This window comes from Heptranchias perlo, chromosome 10 (assembly GCF_035084215.1).
Source record: "Heptranchias perlo isolate sHepPer1 chromosome 10, sHepPer1.hap1, whole genome shotgun sequence".
Taxonomy (NCBI): Eukaryota; Metazoa; Chordata; class Chondrichthyes; order Hexanchiformes; family Hexanchidae; genus Heptranchias; species Heptranchias perlo.
Genome location: NC_090334.1, coordinates 15,548,701 through 15,571,854, shown reverse-complemented (window position 1 = coordinate 15,571,854; position 23,154 = coordinate 15,548,701). Strand labels below are relative to the sequence as shown.

The following is a 23,154-nucleotide window of genomic DNA, read 5'->3' as shown; positions in this document are numbered from 1 at the left end:
GGAGGTCCAAAGAGATTCAGGGGTCCATGTACACAGATCACTAAAATGTAGTGGTCAGGTACAAAAAATAATCAGAAAGACTAATGGAATGTTGGCCTTTATAATTAGATGGGTAGAATATAAAGGGGAGGAAGTTTTGCTACAGCTATACAAAGCCCTGTTTAGACCACATCTGGAGTCCTGTATACAGTTCTGGACACTGCACCTTAGAAAGGATATATTGGCCTTGGAAGGAGTGCAGTGCAGATTCACCAGAACATTACCAAGGCTCCACGGGTTAGATTATGAGGAGCGATGACATAAACTAGGCTTGTATTCCCTGGAATATGGAAGGTTAAGGGGGGATTTGATTGAGGATTTTAGGATTTTGAAAAGAATTGATAGGGTAAATAGAGAGAAACTTTTCCGCTGGTGGGGGAATCCAGGACAAGGGGACATAACCTTAAAATAGAGCCAGGCCATTCAGAAGAGACGTTAGGAAACATTTCTTCACTCAAGGGTGGTAGACGTGTGGAACTCTCTCCCATAAAAAGCAGTAGATGTTAGCTCAATTAATAATTTTAAATCTGAGATGGATAAATTCTTGCTAGCCAAGGGTGTTAAGGGATATGGAGCCAACGCGGGTTAATGGAGTTAGGATACCGATCAGCCATGATCTCATTGAATAGCGGAACAAGCTCGAGGGGTTGAATGGCCTACTCCTGTTCCTATGTTATGTTGCTAATGCAATACAGATGCAAGTTACTTCCCCTGTGCATCTACTGCAGCCCTACACTGCTCCCCAGTTTCCAGTTTCAGATTAGTATTGGTCGGATTGTTGCAATAGGCTGGAGTCCGGTCGGGGCTCTTCTCATGTGTCTTTGTTTGTATTTCAGAGGAAACTGGGAAATCAATGGAAGAACAATCATTCCTTATAAGGAAGGGGCTTGGTGTTCTCTCTGCACCTCCCGCATGTCGGGCTGTTTTAAATCCTGGGACCACCATGGGGGACTGTGTGGTGAGTACTTGCAGTGACGCAGTTAACCTGTTATATACCATGCCGTTGACAGTCTGCCTAATACTCCTCTGTTATTACAAATCTTTGATTGTCACAGTTGTTATTACAAACCTTTGATTGGCATAAGCTCTATCATTTCAAGCCTGTCACTATTTCAGGTTTTTTGTCTGGTCCAGGTTCAGTGTCTCTTCTTGGTTACTTGGAGGATGTCATCAGAACTCAACGTTTAAGCCAATATATTCCAAATATTTTGAGAAATTAGTGAAGGGATGTTAAAAATCGTGATTGTGCTGAACTGTTTGAGACTTAAAGCCTTCACCCATCCCTCCTCAGACTTAAAGCCTTCACCCATCACTCCTCAGACTTAAAGCCTTCACCCATCACTCCTCAGACTTAAAGCCTTCACCCATCCCTCCTCAGACTTAAAGCCTTCACCCATCCCTCCTCAGACTTAAAGCCTTCACTCATCACTCCTCAGACTTAAAGCCTTCACTCATCACTCCTCAGACTTAAAGCCTTCACTCATCACTCCTCAGACTTAAAGCCTTCACTCATCACTCCTCAGACTTAAAGCCTTCACCCATCACTCCTCAGACTTAAAGCCTTCACTCATCACTCCTCAGACTTAAAGCCTTCACCCATCACTCCTCAGACTTAAAGCCTTCACCATCACTCCTCAGACTTGAAGGAGGAAAAATGGGTTAGGGGTCCGTTCTGGGCGATGTTAGCATGATGGTGCTGCCACCCCGCGCCCGAAGGACCCTGGGCAGGCAAGATGCAAGTTTGGTCCCAAGGGAGCATTTACCTGCAATCAGTGTTCCTTTCCAGGCCTTGCACATGGAATCAATGCAATTTGCACTTTCCACCACCAGAGGGAGCTCCATCTCTTAAAGGGAAGATGTTGCTTAGAAATCTCTTAAAGGTAGCTGGTACCTGTTATTTGCTGAAAATAACAGTCTACTGTCTGCATGGAGTCTGAACAGAGATCAGGTATCGCACATATAAAACACAGATGCAGGTCCCAATCCTATGTTTACACACTGATGAGTTATGTTAAAACATTGAATAGAGGTTGCGCACTAGTAAATCCCACATCCTCCAATCTGTACATCAGACCTCACCAATCTGCCGATCTGAGTTGGTACCAGACCTTCGAGAGTGCATGCACCAAGGTTCTCTGCTGATGCACTAGAGACCTTGGGTGCAAGAGGTGGACAGAAGGAGGGACATCCTATATCCGCAGTGAGTGGGGGGGGGGGGGGTTGCAAGAGGCCTCTAGACATAAACTCAAAAGATAGAGGGAGGCAGCGGGGGACGAAGTCAATGCCAGGCGCACAGCATCATGAACATGGATGCAGTGCAGGAAGAAGTTCAATGCTTTGACATGAGAGGTCAAGGTGAGTGAGGTCAACTGTCAAGTGGCGTCTCCTACCAACTGCACCACGCACTACACCCCCCCATCACCCACATACCAACAAACTCTTTCCATCAGTACTCAACTCTTCCAATCAGATGCTTCCTCTAACCCTTACACATTACCAATGTTTCAAGCCGCCCACCAACAACTCACAGGCCACACACACTGGCAGCTATTCAACCATGACAGGCACATCACCCAGGCACACGCCTCGCTTTCTTGCAGGAGAAGGTGGCGAATATCAAGAGGAACCAAGTGGCCGTGGCATTTAACCCCTTGAGCCTGTTCTACCATTCCGTGAGATCATGGTGGACCTGTGGCCTAACTCCATATACCCGCCTTAGCCCCATATCCCTTAATACCCTTGGTTCACAGAAATCTATCAATCTCAGATTTAACATTCGCAAGTGAGCTGCCGTCTGCAGAAGAGGGTTCCAAACATCTCCCACCCTTTGCGTGTAGAAGCATTTCCTAATTTCACTCCTGCACGTCCTGGCTCTCAATGTTAGGCTATGTCCCCGCGTCCCAATATTGAAATCTAGGAGACCTCCAAAAACAGTTACTAATGTCTCGGCAGCCAGAAGCAATAATCCAGCAACTAACCTGTGAATCCTGCATGGTCCCTTTAAATAGCACCGGTGGGGGGTCCTCCAGGCATTCTAAGACACGTTCAGATGGTTGGGGTTAAGACTGTGTGTTGAGTTGAGTGTTAAGCCCCAAAATGGTGTCTGTATCACTTAAATCAGTGCTGCACACTGATTGAAGCCATTTTCTCCCTACTTTACATGATTCCAGCGTTTGTTATCTGCGCCTGCGTTAACTCCTATACCAAGATGGCGTCTGGCGCACGTCACGCTGGAAACGTGCGTGAGCATCCAAGACGCCATCTTGGATGTCGGAGAGGCCGTGTAGCGCCGAAACAACGGGCGCTACACGGCCCAATTTATCACCCGAAGTCTTCATCTATCACTCCTCAGACTTAAAATCTTCATCTATCACTCCTCAGACTTAAAATCTTCATCTATCACTCCTCAGACTTAAAATCTTCATCTATCACTCCTCAGACTTAAAGTCTTCATCTATCACTCCTTAGACTAAAGAGTGAAATTTTCCTGTTAGGCAGAATCCCACTGCAACATCAGCAGGAAGTATTCCCACTTGTCCCATGGCTGTACCATTAAGCCCAACCAATTTTCCCAGGTCAGCCTCATTTGTATAATTTCAGTAGCCTCCTGTCGGGATTCTTACCTGTGTCAGGAAGCCCATCTCAGGAGAAGGCTGGAAAACCTTATCCCAGACCCCGGGCAACTGCAGCAGTGCAGCACGATCAAAATTCCCAGGCAGAGATTGTAATCATTACACTCCCTTGGGGAGCGAGATTTCAATTTCAAATCCCCCTCACTGCCAGCCATAGCATCCAGCATTGGTATGAGGCTCATGATAGGACATTTTCTTGCCATCGATTGAATTCAAATGCCCATCATCAATTTCCAGCGGAATATTCTGGAAGTGATGAGCTGTGGAGAAATGGCGGAACAGCTCACCACCCGATTTTGCACCCCCTCCTCCCCAGTCCACTGGAGTTTCCCCGTGTGACACCAGAGAAACATCTGCCCAAGAGTCTTTACCCCATCTCTCCTCAGACCTCTTCTGTGATCTCTTTTCACACATGTCTTGGATGCCAGCCGTGGCTCAGTAGGTAATGTTGTCATCTCTGAGTCAGAAGGTCATAGGTTCAAGCCCCACTCCAGAGACCCAAGCACATAATCCAGGCTGACACTCCCAGTGCAGTACTGAAGGAGTGATGCACTGTCAGAGGTGCCGTCTTTTAGATGAGATGCTAAACTAAGGTCCTGTCTGCCCTCTCAGGTGGACGTAAAAGATCCCACGACACTGTTTGAAGAAGAACAGGGGAGTTTCTCCCTGGTGTCCTGGCCAATATTTATTCCAATATTATAGTGACCAGTGTCACTAAAATAATGATTTGGTCATTATCACATTCCTGTTTGTGGGATCTTGCTGCATTACCTACATTACAACAGTGACTACACTTCAAAAGTATTTCATTAGCTGTCGAGCTCTTTGGGCCATCCTGAAGTTGTGAAAGGCACTATATAAATGCAAGAACTTCCTTTGCTTCCAGAGGTCCCCAGGAACCCGTGTCGGATGAGCTGCGGTAACAGAGGCCAGCTGAACGTGAGCTCGTGTCGCTGTGAGTGCTTACCGGGATTCACTGGGAGATATTGCCAAGGTATGTACGAGGAATGAGAAAGAGGGTCCAGTTCAGGGCATCTGACTGATTTTCTTCAGCCTTTACAAAAGAAAGACTTGAAAGATTTGGGTTTATATGGCACCTTTCACAATCTCAGGACGTCCCAAAGCGCTTTCCAGCCAATGAAGTACTTTTATTTAAGTGTAGTCACCATTGTAGTAGGAAAAGCGGCAGCCAATTTGCGCACAGCAAGGTCCCATAAAGAGCAATGTGATAATCACCAGATCATCTGTTTTAGTGATGTTAGTTGAGAGATAAATATTGGCCAGGACACTGGGGAGACCTCCCCTGCTCTTCTTCGAATAGTCCGTGGGATCTGTTATGTCCACCTGAGAGGGCAGACATCTCAATCGGTTTAACATCTCGTCTGAAAAACGGCGCCTCTGACAGTGTCAGCCTGGATTTGGTGCTCAAGTCTCTGGAGCAAAACTTGAACCCATGACCTTCTGACTCAGAGGTAAGAGTGCTATCCACTGAGCCACAGTAGAAATGAATAAGGGTGTTTAGCCTATTGGAATTCTGAATAATAAGATTCAGTGGGAAGGAGTTTGGTCTATTGGAATTCTACACAATGGTTAGGGGGCTGGGGCGGCAGGTTCAGCACCATAAGTGAATGGGAACAGATTGGGTCATTGAGATGCTACACATGTCTCTCTTTGTGATGGTGCTTGTCTTTTCTCCCAGTCAGGTGCAGTATGCAGTGTATTCATGGGAAGTACAGAGATGAAGAGTGCTCCTGCATTTGTAACGTGGGATTCGGTGGTGCTTTCTGTGGGGGTGAGTGGCAATAGGTTCACATCGAGGCACAGGGTGGGGAAACAGTGATAGATGCAGAGTGGCTTGAGAGTGACAAACACCTGTCAGTCAACCAGTGTTAACAGATGGGTTCACCTTTAGCACATCACAACTACTCATAACTAGGATTAGGATTAGAGGTTAGGGTTAGGGATTAAGGTTAGGCTTAGGGGTTAAGGTTAGGGTAAGATTTAAGGTTAGGCTTAGGGGTTAAGGTTAGGGTAAGATTTAAGATTAGGCTTAGGGGTTAAGGTTAGGTTTAGGCTTAGGGTTAGGGTAAGACCTAAGGTTAGGTTTAGGAGTAGAGTTAGTTAATGTGGGGAATTAAGGTTAGGCTTAGGGATTAGGGATAGGTTAGGTTTAAGGGTTAGGGTTAGCATTAAGGTTAGGTTTGACCATAAGAGTTATGGTTAAGTTTAGGCTTAGAAGTTAGGGTTATGGTAAGGTTTAGGGTTAGGATTAGGAGTCACAGCTAGGCTTAGGGGTTAGAGTTAGGGGTTAATGTTAGGAGTTAAGGGTCGGCTTAGGGAGTTAGGGTTAGGTCCCTAATGGATTGCCCTGTTACCCTGAGTTAAAATCTCCTGCTCACCACACTGATCATTGTTCTTGGCTCCCCATTTGAAGTGGTTGTCCACAGGCCTCAACACCGCTGCCCTTTAATCTGCTCAATGCACTCATTGATTGAAAAGGGTGCATTACCCTGGAAGGATATAAGAAGGGCAAAGAGTGTATATGAGAAAAGATTAGCGGATAACATAAAAGGGAGCCCAAAATCTTTTATAAACATATGAAAAGTAAAAGGATAGTTAAAGGAATGATGGGGCCGATTAGGGCCAAAAAAGGAAATCTTCTTGTGGAGGCAGAGGGCATGACTGAAGAACTGAATGAGGACTTTGCATCTGTCTTCACAAAAGAATAGGATGAAGTTAATGTCACAGTAGAGGAGGGGTGTGGGGGAGAGTAGAGATTTTGGACAGGATAAAAATAGATAGAAAGGAGGTGCTAAATAGTTTGGCAACACTCAAAGTTAACAAGTCACCTGGTCCAGATGGGATCATCCTAGGTTGCTGAGGGAAGCTAGGATGGAGATAGCAGAAGCTCTGACCACAATCCTTCAATCCTCCTTGGATTATGGGAGTGGTGCCAGAGGAGTGGAGGATTGCAAATGTTACACCAATGTTCAAAAAAGAGAAGAGGGATAAACCTGGTAACTACAGGCCAGTCAGTCTAACGTTAATGGTTGGAAAACTACTAGAGACCATTGTCAAGGACAAAATTAATTCTCACTTGGAGAAACATGGGTTAATAAGGGACAGCCAGCAAAGGCCAATTGTTAAAGGCAAATCATGTCTGACTAACCTGATTGATTTTTTGATGAGGTAACAGAGAGGGTTGATGAAGGTAATGCAGTAGATGTTGTATATATGGACTTTCAAAAGGCATTTGATAAAGTATCACATAACAGACTTATTTGGAAAATAGAAGCTCATGGGATTAAAGGGACAGTGGTAACTTGGATACGTAATTGGCTAAAGGGGTAGGAGGCAGAGAGTAGTGGTGAACGGATGTTTTTCTGACTGGAGAGAAATATGCAGTGAGGCCCCCCAGGGGTCGGTATTAGGACCATTGGTTTTCTTGTTATATATAAATAATCTGGACTTGGGTATAGGGAGTACAATTTTGAAGTTTGCAGATGATACAAAACTTGGCAATATAATAAATAGTGAGGCAGATAGTAGCAGACTTCAGGAGGACATAGACAGACTGGTGAAATGAGCAGGCACATGGCAATTTGTGTGAAGTGATGCATTTTGGGAGGAACAACACGGAGAGGCAGTGTAATCTAAATGGTACTATTTTGAGGGAGGGTGCAAGAGCAGAGGGACCTGGGAGTGAATATTCACAAATGTTTGAAGGTGGCAGGGCAAGTTGATAAGATGGTTAAGAAAGCATATGGGATAATTGGCTTTGTAAATGGGGATTTGAATACAGAAACAATGAAGCCATGCTAAACCTTTACAAATCACTGGTTAGGCCTCAGCTGGAGTATTGTGTACAATTCTGCGCACCACACTTTAGGAAGGATGTCAAGGCCTTGGAGAGGGTACAGAGGAGGTTTACCAGGATGATACCAGGGATGAGGGACTTCAGTTTTGTGGAGAGATTGGAAAAGCTGGGATTGTTCTCCTTAGAGCAGAGAAGGCTAAGGGGAGAGCTAATAGAGGTATTCAAAATTATGAGGGGTTTTGATAGACCAAGTAGGGAGAAACTGTTTCCTTTGGCAAGTGGGTCGATAACCAGAGGTCACAGATTTAAAATAATTGGCAAAAGAAATAGAGGGAAATGAGGAGATTTTTTTTTCACATAGAGAGTTGTTAAGATCTGGAACACACTCCCTGAAAGGGTGATGGAAGCAGATTCCAAAGGAACTTTCTAAAGACAATTGGACATGTACTTGAAGAGGACTAATTTCCAGGGATATGGGGAAAAAACTGGGGAGTGGGACTAATTGGACAGCTCCTTCAAAGAGCTGCCTCAGGCACAACGGGCCGAATGGCCTCCTTCTGTGCTGTAAGATTCTATGATTCTGTGATGAAATTAAATGGATGATGGGATTTAAAAATCTAAATTCGGGGGAGACTGAACTCACGATTGGACCTGATGTCATTGTTTAAAATGATAGGAACGTAGGAATTTCTAGACGGGAAAAGACCAAGGTCCATCTCGTTCACCTTCTACCATCCTGGTAGCCACATGATACAACGATAATGGAGTTGTTGGCTAATCATAGCAATCGATCTCTATCAATTAGTTTACAACAGACCCAGACATGTAAGATGAGTACAACATTAAGAGTCCCTAATAGAGACTGAAGAATTTGGGATATTTGGAGCAAGGTGGATCCAGAGTCAATCTTAGTGACCTACTTCAAAAAGGGGCTGTACAGGTGTCTGATATGAGGGTAAGCACAGACATACTGTATCAACTACTCAATGAAATAAAGAGCTTCCTGTAATCTGGGTTCGAAGGTGTGCAGTTTCCACTCAATCTGGAGAAGTTATGTTAAACTTGTATAGAACCTTAGTTAGACCACACTTGGAGTACCGTGAACAGTTCTGGTCTCCATATTATAAAAAGGATATTGAGGCACTTGAGGAACTGAGAGGTTATAACTATCAGGAAAGACTAAAAAGGCTGGGGCTCTTTCCTCTAGAAAATAGAAGGCTGAGGGGTGACTTGACAGAGGTCTTTAAAATTATAAAGGGGTTTGATAGGATAGATGTAGAGAAGATGTTTCAACTTGTGGGGGAGACCAAAACTATGAGCCATAAATCCAATAGGGAATTCAGGAGCAGTTTCTTTACCCAGAGAGTGGTTGGAATGTGGAACTCGCTACCACAAGGAGTAGTTGAGGTGAATAGCATAGATACCTTTAAGGGGAAGCTATGAGGGAGAAAGGAATAGAAGGATATGCTGATAGGGTTAGATGAAGTAGGAAGGGAGGAGGCTTGTGTGGAGCATAAACGCCAGCATGGACCTGTTGGGCCGAATGGCCTGTTCCTGTGCTGTACATTCTATGAATCCCTGACCTACCGTTCTGTTGCAGTACCAGTGTGTTGCCACTAGAGGTTCTCAGAGAGCAATGGTGACACTGAGGCTCCATCTAGTGGCAGGCAATGGTACAGCCCACCCTGTACAGTGAATATTTCACAACACTGCAGTGAAATATTAAATAGCTTTCTGTGAACCATCTGTTTTCCACTCCATTGACTGGCAGTTGGCCGTGTGAAGTGTTTCAGGCTGATTTAATTTGTAACTGATTGGTAAATGATTGAATGCAAGTTTTGCAATCGGGATATCATCATAGAATCAATCAGACAACAACAAACAACTGCAACTTGCATTTATATAGCGCCTTTAACATAGTAAAACGTCCCAAGGCGCTTCACAGGTGTGTTATCAGACAAAATTTGACACCGAGCCACATAAGGAAATATTGGGACAGGTGATCAAAGCCTTGGTCAAAGAGGTAGGTTTTAAGGAGCGTCTTAAAGGAAGAGAGAGAGGTGGAGATGCGGAGGGGTTTACTGAGGGAATTCCAGAGCACAGGGCCTAGACGGCTGATGTCACGACTGCCAGTGGTGGAGCGATGGAAATCGGCGATGTGCAAGAAGGAGGCCATTCAGCCCAGCATGCCTGTCCTGGCTCTTTGAAAGAGCAACCGATTAGTCCCACTAATGGGTAATGCGATCTGTAAACCCATTTGAGTAAAAGAAAGATTAATTGAACAGGAGTTGAAGCGAAGGTTATTCAGATCTAGGAACCATACAATGGAGGCAGTTAAGAAATAGGTGCCAATTTCTGATTTCTGTTTAAGTGATAATTCCTGGTAGCAAATACAATCCATTTTCACAAGTCTCTCCGACCTGTCCTGTGTGTGATACAATTTTCACCCCGGAGCGTTCTGTGGGAGTCCACGATGTCCGATCATACCATAGAATCTTACAGCACAGAATGAGGCCATTCGGCCCAACGCGCCTGTGCCACCTCTTTGAAACAGCTAACCGATTAGTCCCACTTCCCCATGCTCTTTCCCCATAGCCCTGCAAAATTTTCCTTTTGATTTTTAATTCATGTTGTGGCTTTTTCTTCCCAGAAAAGCTGGAGTTTCCGTTCCACACCTGTGATATCCGGATCGATGGGGAATGCTTCATGGTCTCCCCGGAAGCGGACACGTATTACGGAGCCAAGAATAAATGTCAGGTAACAAGAGCTGAACAAACCGGACTCGCCTTGTTTCGATGATACTCTGTATCTAACTCATGGGAGCCCTGGGAGTTTTTGATGGGATAATGTAGATGGGAATTTATTCTTTATCTAACCCGTGCTGTAAGTGCCCTGGGAGTGTTTGATGGGACTGTGTGGAGGGGGATTTATTCTTTATCTAATCCGTGCTGTACCTGCCCTGGGAGTGTTTATTGGGGCAGTGTAGTGGGAGTTTTATTCTATACCTAACCTGTGCTGTACCTGCCCTGGGACTGTTTGACGGGACAGTGTAGAGGGAGCTTTATTCTGTATCTAACCCAGACTGTACCTGCCCTGGGAGTGTTGGATGGGACTGTGTAGACAGAGCTTTACTCTGTATCTAACCCATGCTGTACCTGCCACGGGCATGTTTGGTGGGACAGTGTAGAGGGAGCTTTACTCTGTATCTAACACGTGCTTTACCTGCCCTTGGAGTGTTTGATGGGACAGTGTAGAGGGAGCTTTACTCTGTATCTAACACGTGCTGTACCTGCCCTGGGAGTGTTTGATGGGACAGTGTAGAGGGAGCTTTATTCTGTATCTAACCCATGCTGTACCTGCCCTGGGAGTGTTTGATGGGACAGTGTAGAGGGAGCTTTATTCTGTATCTAACCCATGCTGTACCTGCCCTGGGAGTGTTTGATGGGACTGTGTGGAGGGAGCTTTATTCTGTATCTAACCCGTTCAGTACCTGCCCTAGGAGCGTTTGGCGGGGCAGTGTAGAGGGAGCTTTATTCTATATCTAACCCATGCAGTACTTACCTGGGGAGTGTTTGGCGGACCAGTGTAGAGAGAGTTTTATTCAATATTTAACCCGTGCTGTAGCTGCCCTGGGATTGTTTGGTGGGCTCCTGTAGAGGGAGCTTTACTCTTTATCCATCCCATGCTCTACCTGCCCTGGGAGTATTTGATGGGACAGTTTAGATGGAGCTTTATTCTGTATCCATCCCATGCTACACCTGCCCTGGGAGTGTTTGATGGGACAGTTTAGATGGAGCTTTATTCTGTATCCATCCCATGCTACACCTGCCCTGGGAGTGTTTGATGGGACAGTGTAGAAGGAGCTTTATTCTGTATCTAACCCATGCTATACCTGCCCTAGGAGTTTTTGATGGGAGAATGTAGAGGGAGCTTTATTCTTTATCTAACCCGTGCTGTACCTGGTCTGGGAATGTTTGATGGGACAGTGTAGAGGGAGTTTTATTCTGTACCTAACCCATGCTGTACCTGCCCCGGGAGTGTTTGACGGGACTGTGTAGAGGGAGCTTTACTCTGTATCTAACCTGTGCTGTACCTGCCCTGAGCGTGTTTGATGGGACAGTGTAGAGGGAGTTTTATTCTGTACCTAACCCATGCTGTACCTGCCCCGGGAGTGTTTGATGGGACAATGTAAAGAGAGCTTTACTCTGTATCATTCCTGTGCTGTAACTGCCCTGGGAGTGTTTGATGGGACAGTGTAGAGGATGCTTTACTCTGTATCTAATCAGTGCTGTACCTGTGCTGGGACTGATTCTTGGGCCAGTACAGAGGGAGCTTTATTCTGTATCTAACTCGTGCTGTACCTGCCCTGGGAGCGTTTGATGTGAGAGTGTACAGGGATCTTTACACTGTGTCGTTCCTGTGCCATACCTGCCCTGGGATTGTTTGATGGACAATATAGAGGGAGCGTTACTCTGTATCCCTCCCATGCTGTACCTGCCCTGGGAATGTTTGATGCACAGTGTAGAGGGAGCTTTACTCTATATCAACCCCATGCTTTACATGCCCTGGGAGTGTTTGGTGGGGCAGTGTAAAGGGAGCTTTATTCTGTACCTAACCCGTGCTGTACCAGGCAGGATACCTGACGGAGCAATGTAAAGGTAATGTTACTCTGCCTGCCTCTCCTTGTGTAGTAAATCTGCCAAAAACATAAATAAAAGAATCTTGTTGCGGAGACTTAACACTCATTGCATGTGAAGAGAATGAGCCCCTCACTCTGTATCCAACCCACACTGGTTACAACTCAAATATACTTCATAAAATCTTATTTTATGTTCGTTGAGATACAGGTTAACAACAGAGTAAAACTTCCTCTGCACCGTCTCATCAAACACTCCCAGGGCAGGTACAGCACCATTTAATATCAATGTACAATGTACCAATTCTCCTTGCACCTGCTCCCTCTTTGCTGCAACACATTTGCAGGTCTTTTCTCATTCATCTTTGTTCTCATGTTTACTTTTAGGAGCGAGGTGGTATTTTAGCACAAGTTAAAAACCAGAAGGTGCAAGATATCCTGGCCTTTTACCTCAGTCAGCTGGAGAACACGAACGAGGTTACCGACCCAGACTTCGAAACCCGCAACTTCTGGATTGGTGAGCTGTTGGGTTTAATCACATCTCTCCCTGTCCACTGGTTATCTCTGTGCGAGCTTACTTCTAGTCTCAGTGTGTTACAGTCAGTCTACTCCCCAGAGTGAGGGAGCTGGATTAACATCAGTAGAGATACAGTCAGTAACACAGGGTGCTGGGGGAGGGGTTACTGAGTGACAGTGTGAGGGAGCTGGATTAACATCAGTGGAGATACAGTCAATAACACAGGAAATGGTTACTGAGGGAGCTGGAAAAAGACGCAGCTGATATATTTGCCGGAAGGTAATTTACTCTTTTTACTATTTTCAGGCTTGACGTATAAAACGTCGAAGGATTCGTTCCGTTGGGACACCGGGGAACTTCCCTCCTTTTACAGTTTTGCATTTGGACAGCCGGATAATCAGGGGTAAGTCTGGGGGTCGACCTCCTCAGGTGGGCCAGACCCCCTCTCTGTTCATGCCATTAATACTGGAGCCTGTGAGTGAGTATGGATGGTGGTGGAAGTGGTTGGCTTTGTGACAGTGACAAGGAACAATGACCCCGTACAGAGAGCACTGCAGTATTAGTGGTGAGACTGGACACTCCAGTATCGGTGGTGGGACTGGACACTCCAGTATTAGTGGTGAGACTGGACACTCCAGTATTAGTGGTGAGACTGGACACTCCAGTATCAGTGGTGGGACTGGACACTCCAGTATTAGTGGTGAGACTGGACACTCCAGTATTAGTGGTGAGACTGGACACTCCAGTATTAGTGGTGAGACTGGACACTCCAGTATTAGTGGTGAGACTGGACACTCCAGTATTAGTGGTGAGACTGGACACTCCAGTATTAGTGGTGAGACTGGACACTCCAGTATTAGTGGTGAGACTGGACACTCCAGTATCGGTGGTGGGACTGGACACTCCAGTATCAGTGGTGGGACTGGACACTCCAGTATCAGTGGTGGGACTGGACACTCCAGTATTAGTGGTGAGACTGGACACTCCAGTATTAGTGGTGAGACTGGACACTCCAGTATCGGTGGTGAGACTGGACACTCCAGTATTAGTGGTGAGACTGGACACTCCAGTATTAGTGGTGAGACTGGACACTCCAGTATTAGTGGTGAGACTGGACACTCCAGTATCGGTGGTGGGACTGGACACTCCAGTATTAGTGGTGAGACTGGACACTCCAGTATCGGTGGTGGGACTGGACACTCCAGTATTAGTGGTGGGACTGGACACTCCAGTATTAGTGGTGAGACTGGACACTCCAGTATCGGTGGTGGGACTGGACACTCCAGTATTAGTGGTGAGACTGGACACTCCAGTATTAGTGGTGAGACTGGACACTCCAGTATCGGTGGTGGGACTGGACACTCCAGTATTAGTGGTGAGACTGGACACTCCAGTATTAGTGGTGAGACTGGACACTCCAGTATCGGTGGTGGGACTGGACACTCCAGTATTAGTGGTGAGACTGGACACTCCAGTATTAGTGGTGAGACTGGACACTCCAGTATTAGTGGTGGGACTGGACACTCCAGTATTAGTGGTGAGACTGGACACTCCAGTATCGGTGGTGGGACTGGACACTCCAGTATTAGTGGTGAGACTGGACACTCCAGTATTAGTGGTAAGACTGGACACTCCAGTATCGGTGGTGGGACTGGACACTCCAGTATTAGTGGTGAGACTGGACACTCCAGTATCGGTGGTGGGACTGGACACTCCAGTATTAGTGGTGAGACTGGACACTCCAGTATTAGTGGTAAGACTGGACACTCCAGTATCGGTGGTGGGACTGGACACTCCAGTATTAGTGGTGAGACTGGACACTCCAGTATTAGTGGTGGGACTGGACACTCCAGTATCGGTGGTGGGACTGGACACTCCAGTATTAGTGGTGAGACTGGACACTCCAGTATCGGTGGTGGGACTGGACACTCCAGTATCGGTGGTGAGACTGGACACTCCAGTATCGGTGGTGGGACTGGACACTCCAGTATCGGTGGTGGGACTGGACACTCCAGTATTAGTGGTGAGACTGGACACTCCAGTATCGGTGGTGGGACTGGACACTCCAGTATTAGTGGTGAGACTGGACACTCCAGTATTAGTGGTAAGACTGGACACTCCAGTATCGGTGGTGGGACTGGACACTCCAGTATTAGTGGTGAGACTGGACACTCCAGTATTAGTGGTGGGACTGGACACTCCAGTATCGGTGGTGGGACTGGACACTCCAGTATTAGTGGTGAGACTGGACACTCCAGTATCGGTGGTGGGACTGGACACTCCAGTATCGGTGGTGGGACTGGACACTCCAGTATTAGTGGTGAGTGGTGAGACTGGACACTCCAGTATCGGTGGTGGGACTGGACACTCCAGTATTAGTGGTGAGACTGGACACTCCAGTATCGGTGGTGGGACTGGACACTCCAGTATTAGTGGTAAGAGTGGAAGTCAGCATGGCAGTCACACAAAATTCCTCAATTAAACAAAGTAGTGGGATCTGCACACTCCCCGCCCCCCTACAATGGCTCTTTGGATAAATGCCCCATTCGTTTGAAGCTGACCCAAAGTGACCATGGAGCCACATATTGGATCCAAGTTTGATAGAGGGCTGCAGTTAATCCCAGCCAGGGATCGTACTCTTGATCCTGCAGGAAATGCTCCTCTGTGGACACCAGGTAAGAATAAGATTGGTTTCAATGCCCCCTGAGTCACACAGCCAGCTGTGGCTCAGTGGCTGGCACTCTTGCATCTGAGTCAAAAGGTTGTGACTCCAGGGACTTGAGCCCTTAATCTAAGCTGACACTCCCAGTGCAGTACAGAGGGAGTGCTGCACTGTCAGAGGTGCTGTCTTTCAGATGAGATGTTAAACCGAGGCCCCTTCTGTCCCCTCAGGTGGATGTAAAAGATCCCATGGCACTATTCGAAGAAGAGCTGGGGAGTTCTGCCCATTTTCGTGGCCAATATTTATCCCTCAACCAATATCATTAAAACAGATTTATCTCATTGCTGTTTGTGGGACTTTGTTGTGTGTAAATTGCCCGCTGCATTTCCTACATTACAACAGTTACAACACTTCAAAAGTCCTTAATTGGTTGTGGAGCGCTCTGGGACGTCCTGAGATTGTGAAAGGTGCCGTATAAATGCAGCTTTTTTTTTCTTTTGTAGTCCCACAGTTAATGAGTACTCCGTGTCCAGGCTCACAGGTAACATGGGTGAGGTGGTGTCGGGTGTCCAGTGGACATGGAACTGCACCCCAGTGGATCAGTGCCCTCAGCAGAGACCCTTGTTGATCCCATTAACCATCCTAAGTATTTAGGAATCGGTGTGTCTCTGGGTACCTGGGAACAAGGGGCAGCCCTCAATATTTCGACTGCTCAGTGGGCATAGGACTGGTAGCCAGAGATTTGAATTAATGTGATCATCAATACTTGCAGAAGGCCAGAAGCATAGTCCTCCAGAATTGGGCAGCTGTCCCTCACCCGGCCCTACACTATAGACTTCCGCACTGATTCCTCTGCAATTTTCATACTGAGCAATTTGAACTCTGACTCCCTAACACAACCTCATGACTCTCCTTATGCAAGGAGAAGGGAATAATCAACTCCAGATCCCGTGATGGTGTAGGATCATTGTATGCAATATTAACAGTAATGGGACATTGCCCCTGCACACAGTATTTACTGCAATATTACAGGGACCCTGCACACAGTATTTACAGTAATGGTACAAGGTCTCTGAACGCTGTATTTACAGTAATGGGACAGGGTCCCTGTACACAGTATTTATAGTAATGAGCAGTGAACATAAGAAATAGGAGCAGGAGTAGGCCAGTGGGCCCCTCGAGCCTGCTCCGCCATTCAATAAGATCATGGCTGATCTGATCCCAACCTCAAATCTGAAGAACACAAGAAGTAGGAGCAGGACCCGGCCACTCAGCCCCTGGGCCCACTCCACCACCCACAGGGCCTTGACCGATCCAAACTCAGCTCCCCATAACCCCTAATTACCTTTACTTCGAGGAAAATAAGAACATAAGAACAGTGCCCCTGCCCACTGTATTTACAGTAATGGAAAAGTGCCCCTCCACACAGTATTTACGGTAATGGCACAGGGCCCCAGTATACAGTATTTACAGTAATGGTACAGTGCCCCTGTACACACTATTTATAGTAATGGGACAGGGCTTCAGTACACAGTAATTACAGTAATGGGACAGTGTCCCAGTACACAGTATTTACAGTAATGGGACAGTGTCCCAGTACACAGTATTTACAGTAATGGGAAAGGGCTTCAGTACACAATAATTACAGTAATGGGACAGTGCCCCTGTACACACTATTTATAGTAATGGGACAGGGCTTCAGTACACAGTAATTACAGTAATGGGACAGTGTCCCAGTACACAGTATTTACAGTAATGGGACAGTGTCCCAGTACACAGTATTTACAGTAATGGGAAAGGGCTTCAGTACACAATAATTACAGTAATGGGACAGTGACCCTGTACACAATATTTACAGTAATGGGACAGTGCCCCTGTACACAATATTTACAGTAATGGGACAGTGCCCCTGTACACAGTATTTACAGTAATGGGACAGTGCCCCTGTACACAATATTTACAGTAATGGGACAGTGCCCCTGTACACAATATTTACAGTAGTGGGACAGTGCCCCTGTACACAATAATTACAGTAATGGTACAGTGCCGCTGTACACAGTATTTACAGTAATTTGACAGTGCCCCTGTACACAGTATTTACAGTAATGGGACAGTGCCCCTGTACACAGTATTTACAGTAATGGTACAGTGCCCCTGTACACAGTATTTACAGTAATGGGACAGTGCCCCTGTACACAGTATTTACTGTAATGGGACAGTGCCCCTGTACACAATAATTACAGTAATGGGACAGTGCCCCTGTACACAGTATTTACTGTAATGGGACAGTGCCCCTGTACACAATATTTACAGTAATGGGACAGTGCCCCTGGACACAATAATTACAGTAATGGGACAGTGACCCTGTACACAATATTTACAGTAATGGTACAGTGCCCCTGTACACAGTATTTACAGTGATGGTATAGTGCCCCTGTACAAAGTATTTACAGTGATGGTATAGTGCCCCTGTACACAGTATTTACAGTAATTGGACAGTGCCCCTGTACACAGTATTTACAGTAATGGTACAGTGCCCCTGTACACACTATTTACAGCAATTGGACAGTGCCCCTGTACACAGTATTTACAGTAATGGTACAGTGCCCCTGTACACAGTATTTACAGTAATGGTACAGTGCCCCTGTACACAGTATTTACAGTAATGGTACAGTGCCCCTGTACACAGTATTTACAGTAATGGTACAGTGCCCCTGTACACAGTATTTACAGTGATGGTACAGTGCCCCTGTACACAGTATTTACAGTGATGGTACAGTGCCCCTGTACACAGTATTTACAGTAATGGTACAGTGCCCCTGTACACAGTATTTACAATAATTGGACAGTGCCCCATACACAGTATTTACTGTAATGGGACAGTGCCCCTGTACACACTATTTACAGTAATGGGACAGTGGCTCTGTACACAGTATTTACAGTAATGGGACAGTGGCCCTGCACACAGTATTTACAGTAATGGTACAGTGCCCCTGTACACAGTATTTACAGTAATGGTACAGTGCCCTGTACACAGTATTTACAGTAATTGGACAGTGCCCCTGTACACAGTATTTACAGTAATGGTACAGTGCCCCTGTACACACTATTTACAGTAATGGGACAGTGCCCCTGTACACAGTATTTACAGTAATGGTACAGTGCATCTGTACACAGTATTTACAGTAATGGTACAGTGCCCCTGTACACAGTATTTACAGTAATGGGACAGTGCCCCTGTACACAGTATTTACAGTAATGGTACAGTGCCCCTGTACACAGTATTTACAGTAATGGTACAGTGCCCCTGTACACACTATTTACAGTAATGGGACAGTGCCCCTGTACACACTATTTACAGTAATGGGACAGTGCCCCTGTACACAGTATTTACAGTAATTGGACAGTGCCCCTGTACACAGTATTTACAGTAATGGTACAGTGCATCTGTACACACTATTTACAGTAATGGGACAGTGCCCCTGTACACAGTATTTACAGTAATGGTACAGTGCCCCTGTACACACTATTTACAGTAATGGGACAGTGCCCCTGTACACAGTATTTACAGCAATGGTACAGTGCCCCTGTACACAGTATTTACAATAATTGGACAGTGCCCCTGTACACAGTATTTACAGTAATCGGACAGTGCCCCTGTACACACTATTTACAGTAATGGGACAGTGCCCCTGTACACAGTATTTACAATAATCAGACAGTGCCCCTGTACACAGTATTTACAGCAATGGTACAGTGCCACTGTACACACTATTTACAGTAATGGGACAGTGCCCCTGTACACAGTATTTACAGTAATTGGACAGTGCCCCTGTACACAGTATTTACAGTAATGGTACAGTGCATCTGTACACAGTATTTACAGTAATGGGACAGTGCCCCTGAACACACTATTTACAGTAATGGGACAGTGCCCCTGAACACACTATTTACAGTAATGGGACAGTGCCCCTGTACACAGTATTTACAGTAATTGGACAGTGCCCCTGTACACAGTATTTACAGTAATGGTACAGTGCATCTGTACACACTATTTACAGTAATGGGACAGTGCCCCTGTACACAGTATTTACAGTAATGGTACAGTGCCCCTGTACACACTATTTACAGTAATGGGACAGTGCCCCTGTACACAGTATTTACAATAATCAGACAGTGCCCCTGTACACAGTATTTACAGCAATGGTACAGTGCCCCTGTACACACTATTTACAGTAATGGGACAGTGCCCCTGAACACACTATTTACAGTAATGGGACAGTGCCCCTGTACACAGTATTTAGAGGAATTGTACAGTGCCCCTGTACACAGTATTTACAGTAATGGTACAGTGCCCCTGTACACACTATTTACAGTAATGGGACAGTGACCCTGAACACACTATTTACAGTAATGGTACAGTGCCCCATACACAGTATTTACAGTAATGGGACAGTGCCCCTGTACACAGTATTTACAGTAATGGGACAGTGCCCCTGTACACAGTATTTACAGTAATGGTACAGTGCATCTGTACACAGTATTTACAGTAATGGTACAGTGCCCCTGTACACAGTATTTACAGTAATGGTACAGTGCATCTGTACACAGTATTTACAGTAATGGTACAGTGCCCCTGTACACAGTATTTACAGTAATGGTACAGTGCCCCTGTGCACACTATTTACAGTAATGGGACAGTGCCCCTGTACACACTATTTACAGTAATGGTACAGTGCATCTGTACACAGTATTTACAGTAATGGTACAGTGCATCTGTACACAGTATTTACAGTAATGGTACAGTGCCCCTGTACACAGTATTCACAGTAATGGGACAGTGCCCCTGTACACAGTATTTACAGTAATGGTACAGTGCCCCTGTACACAGTATTTACAGTAATGGTACAGTGCATCTGTACACACTATTTACAGTAATGGGACAGTGCCCCTGTACACAATATTTACAGTAATGGTATAGTGCCCCTGTACACAGTATTTACAGTAATGGTACAGTGCATCTGTACACAGTATTTACAGTAATGGTACAGTGCATCTGTACACACTTTACAGTAATGGGACAGTGCCCCTGTACACAGTATTTACAGTAATGGTACAGTGCCCCTGTACACACTATTTACAGTAATGGGAAAGTGCCCCTGTACACAGTATTTACAATAATCGGACCGTGCCCCTGTACACAGTATTTACAGTAATGGGACAGTGCCCCTGCACACAGTATTTAGAGGAATTGCACAGTGCCCCTGTACACAGTATTTACAGTAATGGTACAGTGCCCCTGTACACACTATTTACAGTAATGGTACAGTGCCCCTGTACACAGTATTTACTGTAATGGTACAGTGCCCCGTACACAGTATTTACTGTAATGGTACAGTGCCCCTGTACACAGTATTTACAGTAATGGTACAGTGCCCCTGTACACAGTATTTACAGTAATGGTACAGTGCCCCGTACACAGTATTTACTGTAATGGTACAGTGCCCCGTACACAGTATTTACAGTAATGGTACAGTGCCCCTGTACACAGTATTTACTGTAATGGTACAGTGCCCCTGTACACACTATTTACAGTAATGGGACAGTGGCTCTGTACACAGTATTTACAGTAATGGGACAGTGGCCCTGCACACAGTATTTACAGTAATGGTACAGTGCCCCTGTACACAGTATTTACAGTAATGGTACAGTGCCCCGTACACAGTATTTACAGTAATTGGACAGTGCCCCTGTACACAGTATTTACAGTAATGGTACAGTGCCCCTGTACACACTATTTACAGTAATGGGACAGTGCCCCTGTACACAGTATTTACAGTAATGGTACAGTGCATCTGTACACAGTATTTACAGTAATGGTACAGTGCCCCTGTACACAGTATTTACAGTAATGGGACAGTGCCCCTGTACACAGTATTTACAGTAATGGTACAGTGCCCCTGTACACAGTATTTACAGTAATGGTACAGTGCCCCTGTACACACTATTTACAGTAATGGGACAGTGCCCCTGTACACACTATTTACAGTAATGGGACAGTGCCCCTGTACACAGTATTTACAGTAATTGGACAGTGCCCCTGTACACAGTATTTACAGTAATGGTACAGTGCATCTGTACACACTATTTACAGTAATGGGACAGTGCCCCTGTACACAGTATTTACAGTAATGGTACAGTGCCCCTGTACACTATTTACAGTAATGGGACAGTGCCCCTGTACACAGTATTTACAAGAATCAGACAGTGCCCCTGTACACAGTATTTACAGCAATGGTACAGTGCCCCTGTACACACTATTTACAGTAATGGGATAGTGCCCCTGAACACACTATTTACAGTAATGGGACAGTGCCCCTGCACACAGTATTTAGAGGAATTGTACAGTGCCCCTGTACACAGTATTTACAGTAATGGTACAGTGCCCCTGTACACACTATTTACAGTAATGGGACAGTGACCCTGAACACACTATTTACAGTAATGGTACAGTGCCCCATACACAGTATTTACAGTAATGGTACAGTGCATCTGTACACAGTATTTACAGTAATGGTACAGTGCCCCTGTACACAGTATTTACAGTAATGGTACAGTGCCCCTGTGCACACTATTTACAGTAATGGGACAGTGCCCCTGTACACACTATTTACAGTAATGGTACAGTGCATCTGTACACAGTATTTACAGTAATGGTACAGTGCATCTGTACACAGTATTTACAGTAATGGTACAGTGCCCCTGTACACAGTATTTACAGTAATGGTACAGTGCCCCTGTACACAGTATTTACAGTAATGGTACAGTGCATCTGTACACACTATTTACAGTAATGGGACAGTGCCCCTGTACACAGTATTTACAGTAATGGTATAGTGCCCCTGTACACAGTATTTACAGTAATGGTACAGTGCATCTGTACACAGTATTTACAGTAATGGTACAGTGCCCCTGTACACACTATTTACAGTAATGGGAAAGTGCCCCTGTACACAGTATTTACAATAATCGGACCGTGCCCCTGTACACAGTATTTACAGCAATTGGACAGTGCCCCTGAACACACTATTTACAGTAATGGGACAGTGCCCCTGCACACAGTATTTAGAGGAATTGCACAGTGCCCCTGTACACAGTATTTACAGTAATGGTACAGTGCCCCTGTACACACTATTTACAGTAATGGTACAGTGCCCCTGTACACAGTATTTACTGTAATGGTACAGTGCCCCGTACACAGTATTTACTGTAATGGTACAGTGCCCCTGTACACAGTATTTACAGTAATGGTACAGTGCCCCTGTACACAGTATTTACAGTAATTGTACAGTGCCCCGTACACAGTATTTACAGTAATGGTACAGTGCCCCTGTACACAGTATTTACTGTAATGGTACAGTGCCCCTGTACACAGTATTTACAGTAATGGTACAGTGCCCCTGTACACAGTATTTACTGTAATGGTACAGTGCCCCTGTACACAGTATTTACTGTAATGGTACAGTGCCCCGTACACAGTATTTACAGTAATGGTACAGTGCCCCTGTACACAGTATTTACAGTAATGGTACAGTGCCCCGTACACAGTATTTACTGTAATGGTACAGTGCCCCTGTACACAGTATTTACAGTAATGGGACAGTGCCCCTGTACACACTATTTACAGTAATGGGACAGTGCCCCTGAACACACTATTTACAATAATGGGACAGTGCCCCTGAACACACTATTTACAGTAATGGGACAGTGCCCCTGTACACACTATTTACAGTAATGGGACAGTGCCCCTGAACAAACTATTTACTGTAATGGGACAGTGCCCCTGCACAC

General features: G+C 45.6%; 1 protein-coding gene across 3 annotated transcripts in view; it reads left to right on the top strand.

The window, feature by feature from the left end:
- LOC137326300 (C-type lectin domain family 18 member A-like) overlaps positions 1–23,154 on the top strand; it is a 76,486-nt gene that overhangs the window by 40,373 nt on the left and 12,959 nt on the right. The window contains exons 5-11 of one of the 3 annotated variants that reach the window (XM_067991252.1): positions 876–997; positions 4,558–4,665; positions 5,371–5,463; positions 10,139–10,245; positions 12,512–12,641; positions 12,948–13,044; positions 15,534–15,618. In XM_067991252.1, the coding sequence (XP_067847353.1) occupies positions 876–997; positions 4,558–4,665; positions 5,371–5,463; positions 10,139–10,245; positions 12,512–12,641; positions 12,948–13,044; positions 15,534–15,543 (667 nt within the window). In that variant the 3' untranslated portion in view covers positions 15,544–15,618. Of the gene's footprint in view, positions 1–875; positions 998–4,557; positions 4,666–5,370; positions 5,464–10,138; positions 10,246–12,511; positions 12,642–12,947; positions 13,045–15,533; positions 15,619–23,154 lie in introns of those variants that run through there. The other 2 variants (XM_067991250.1, XM_067991251.1) reach the window with 2 other exon arrangements.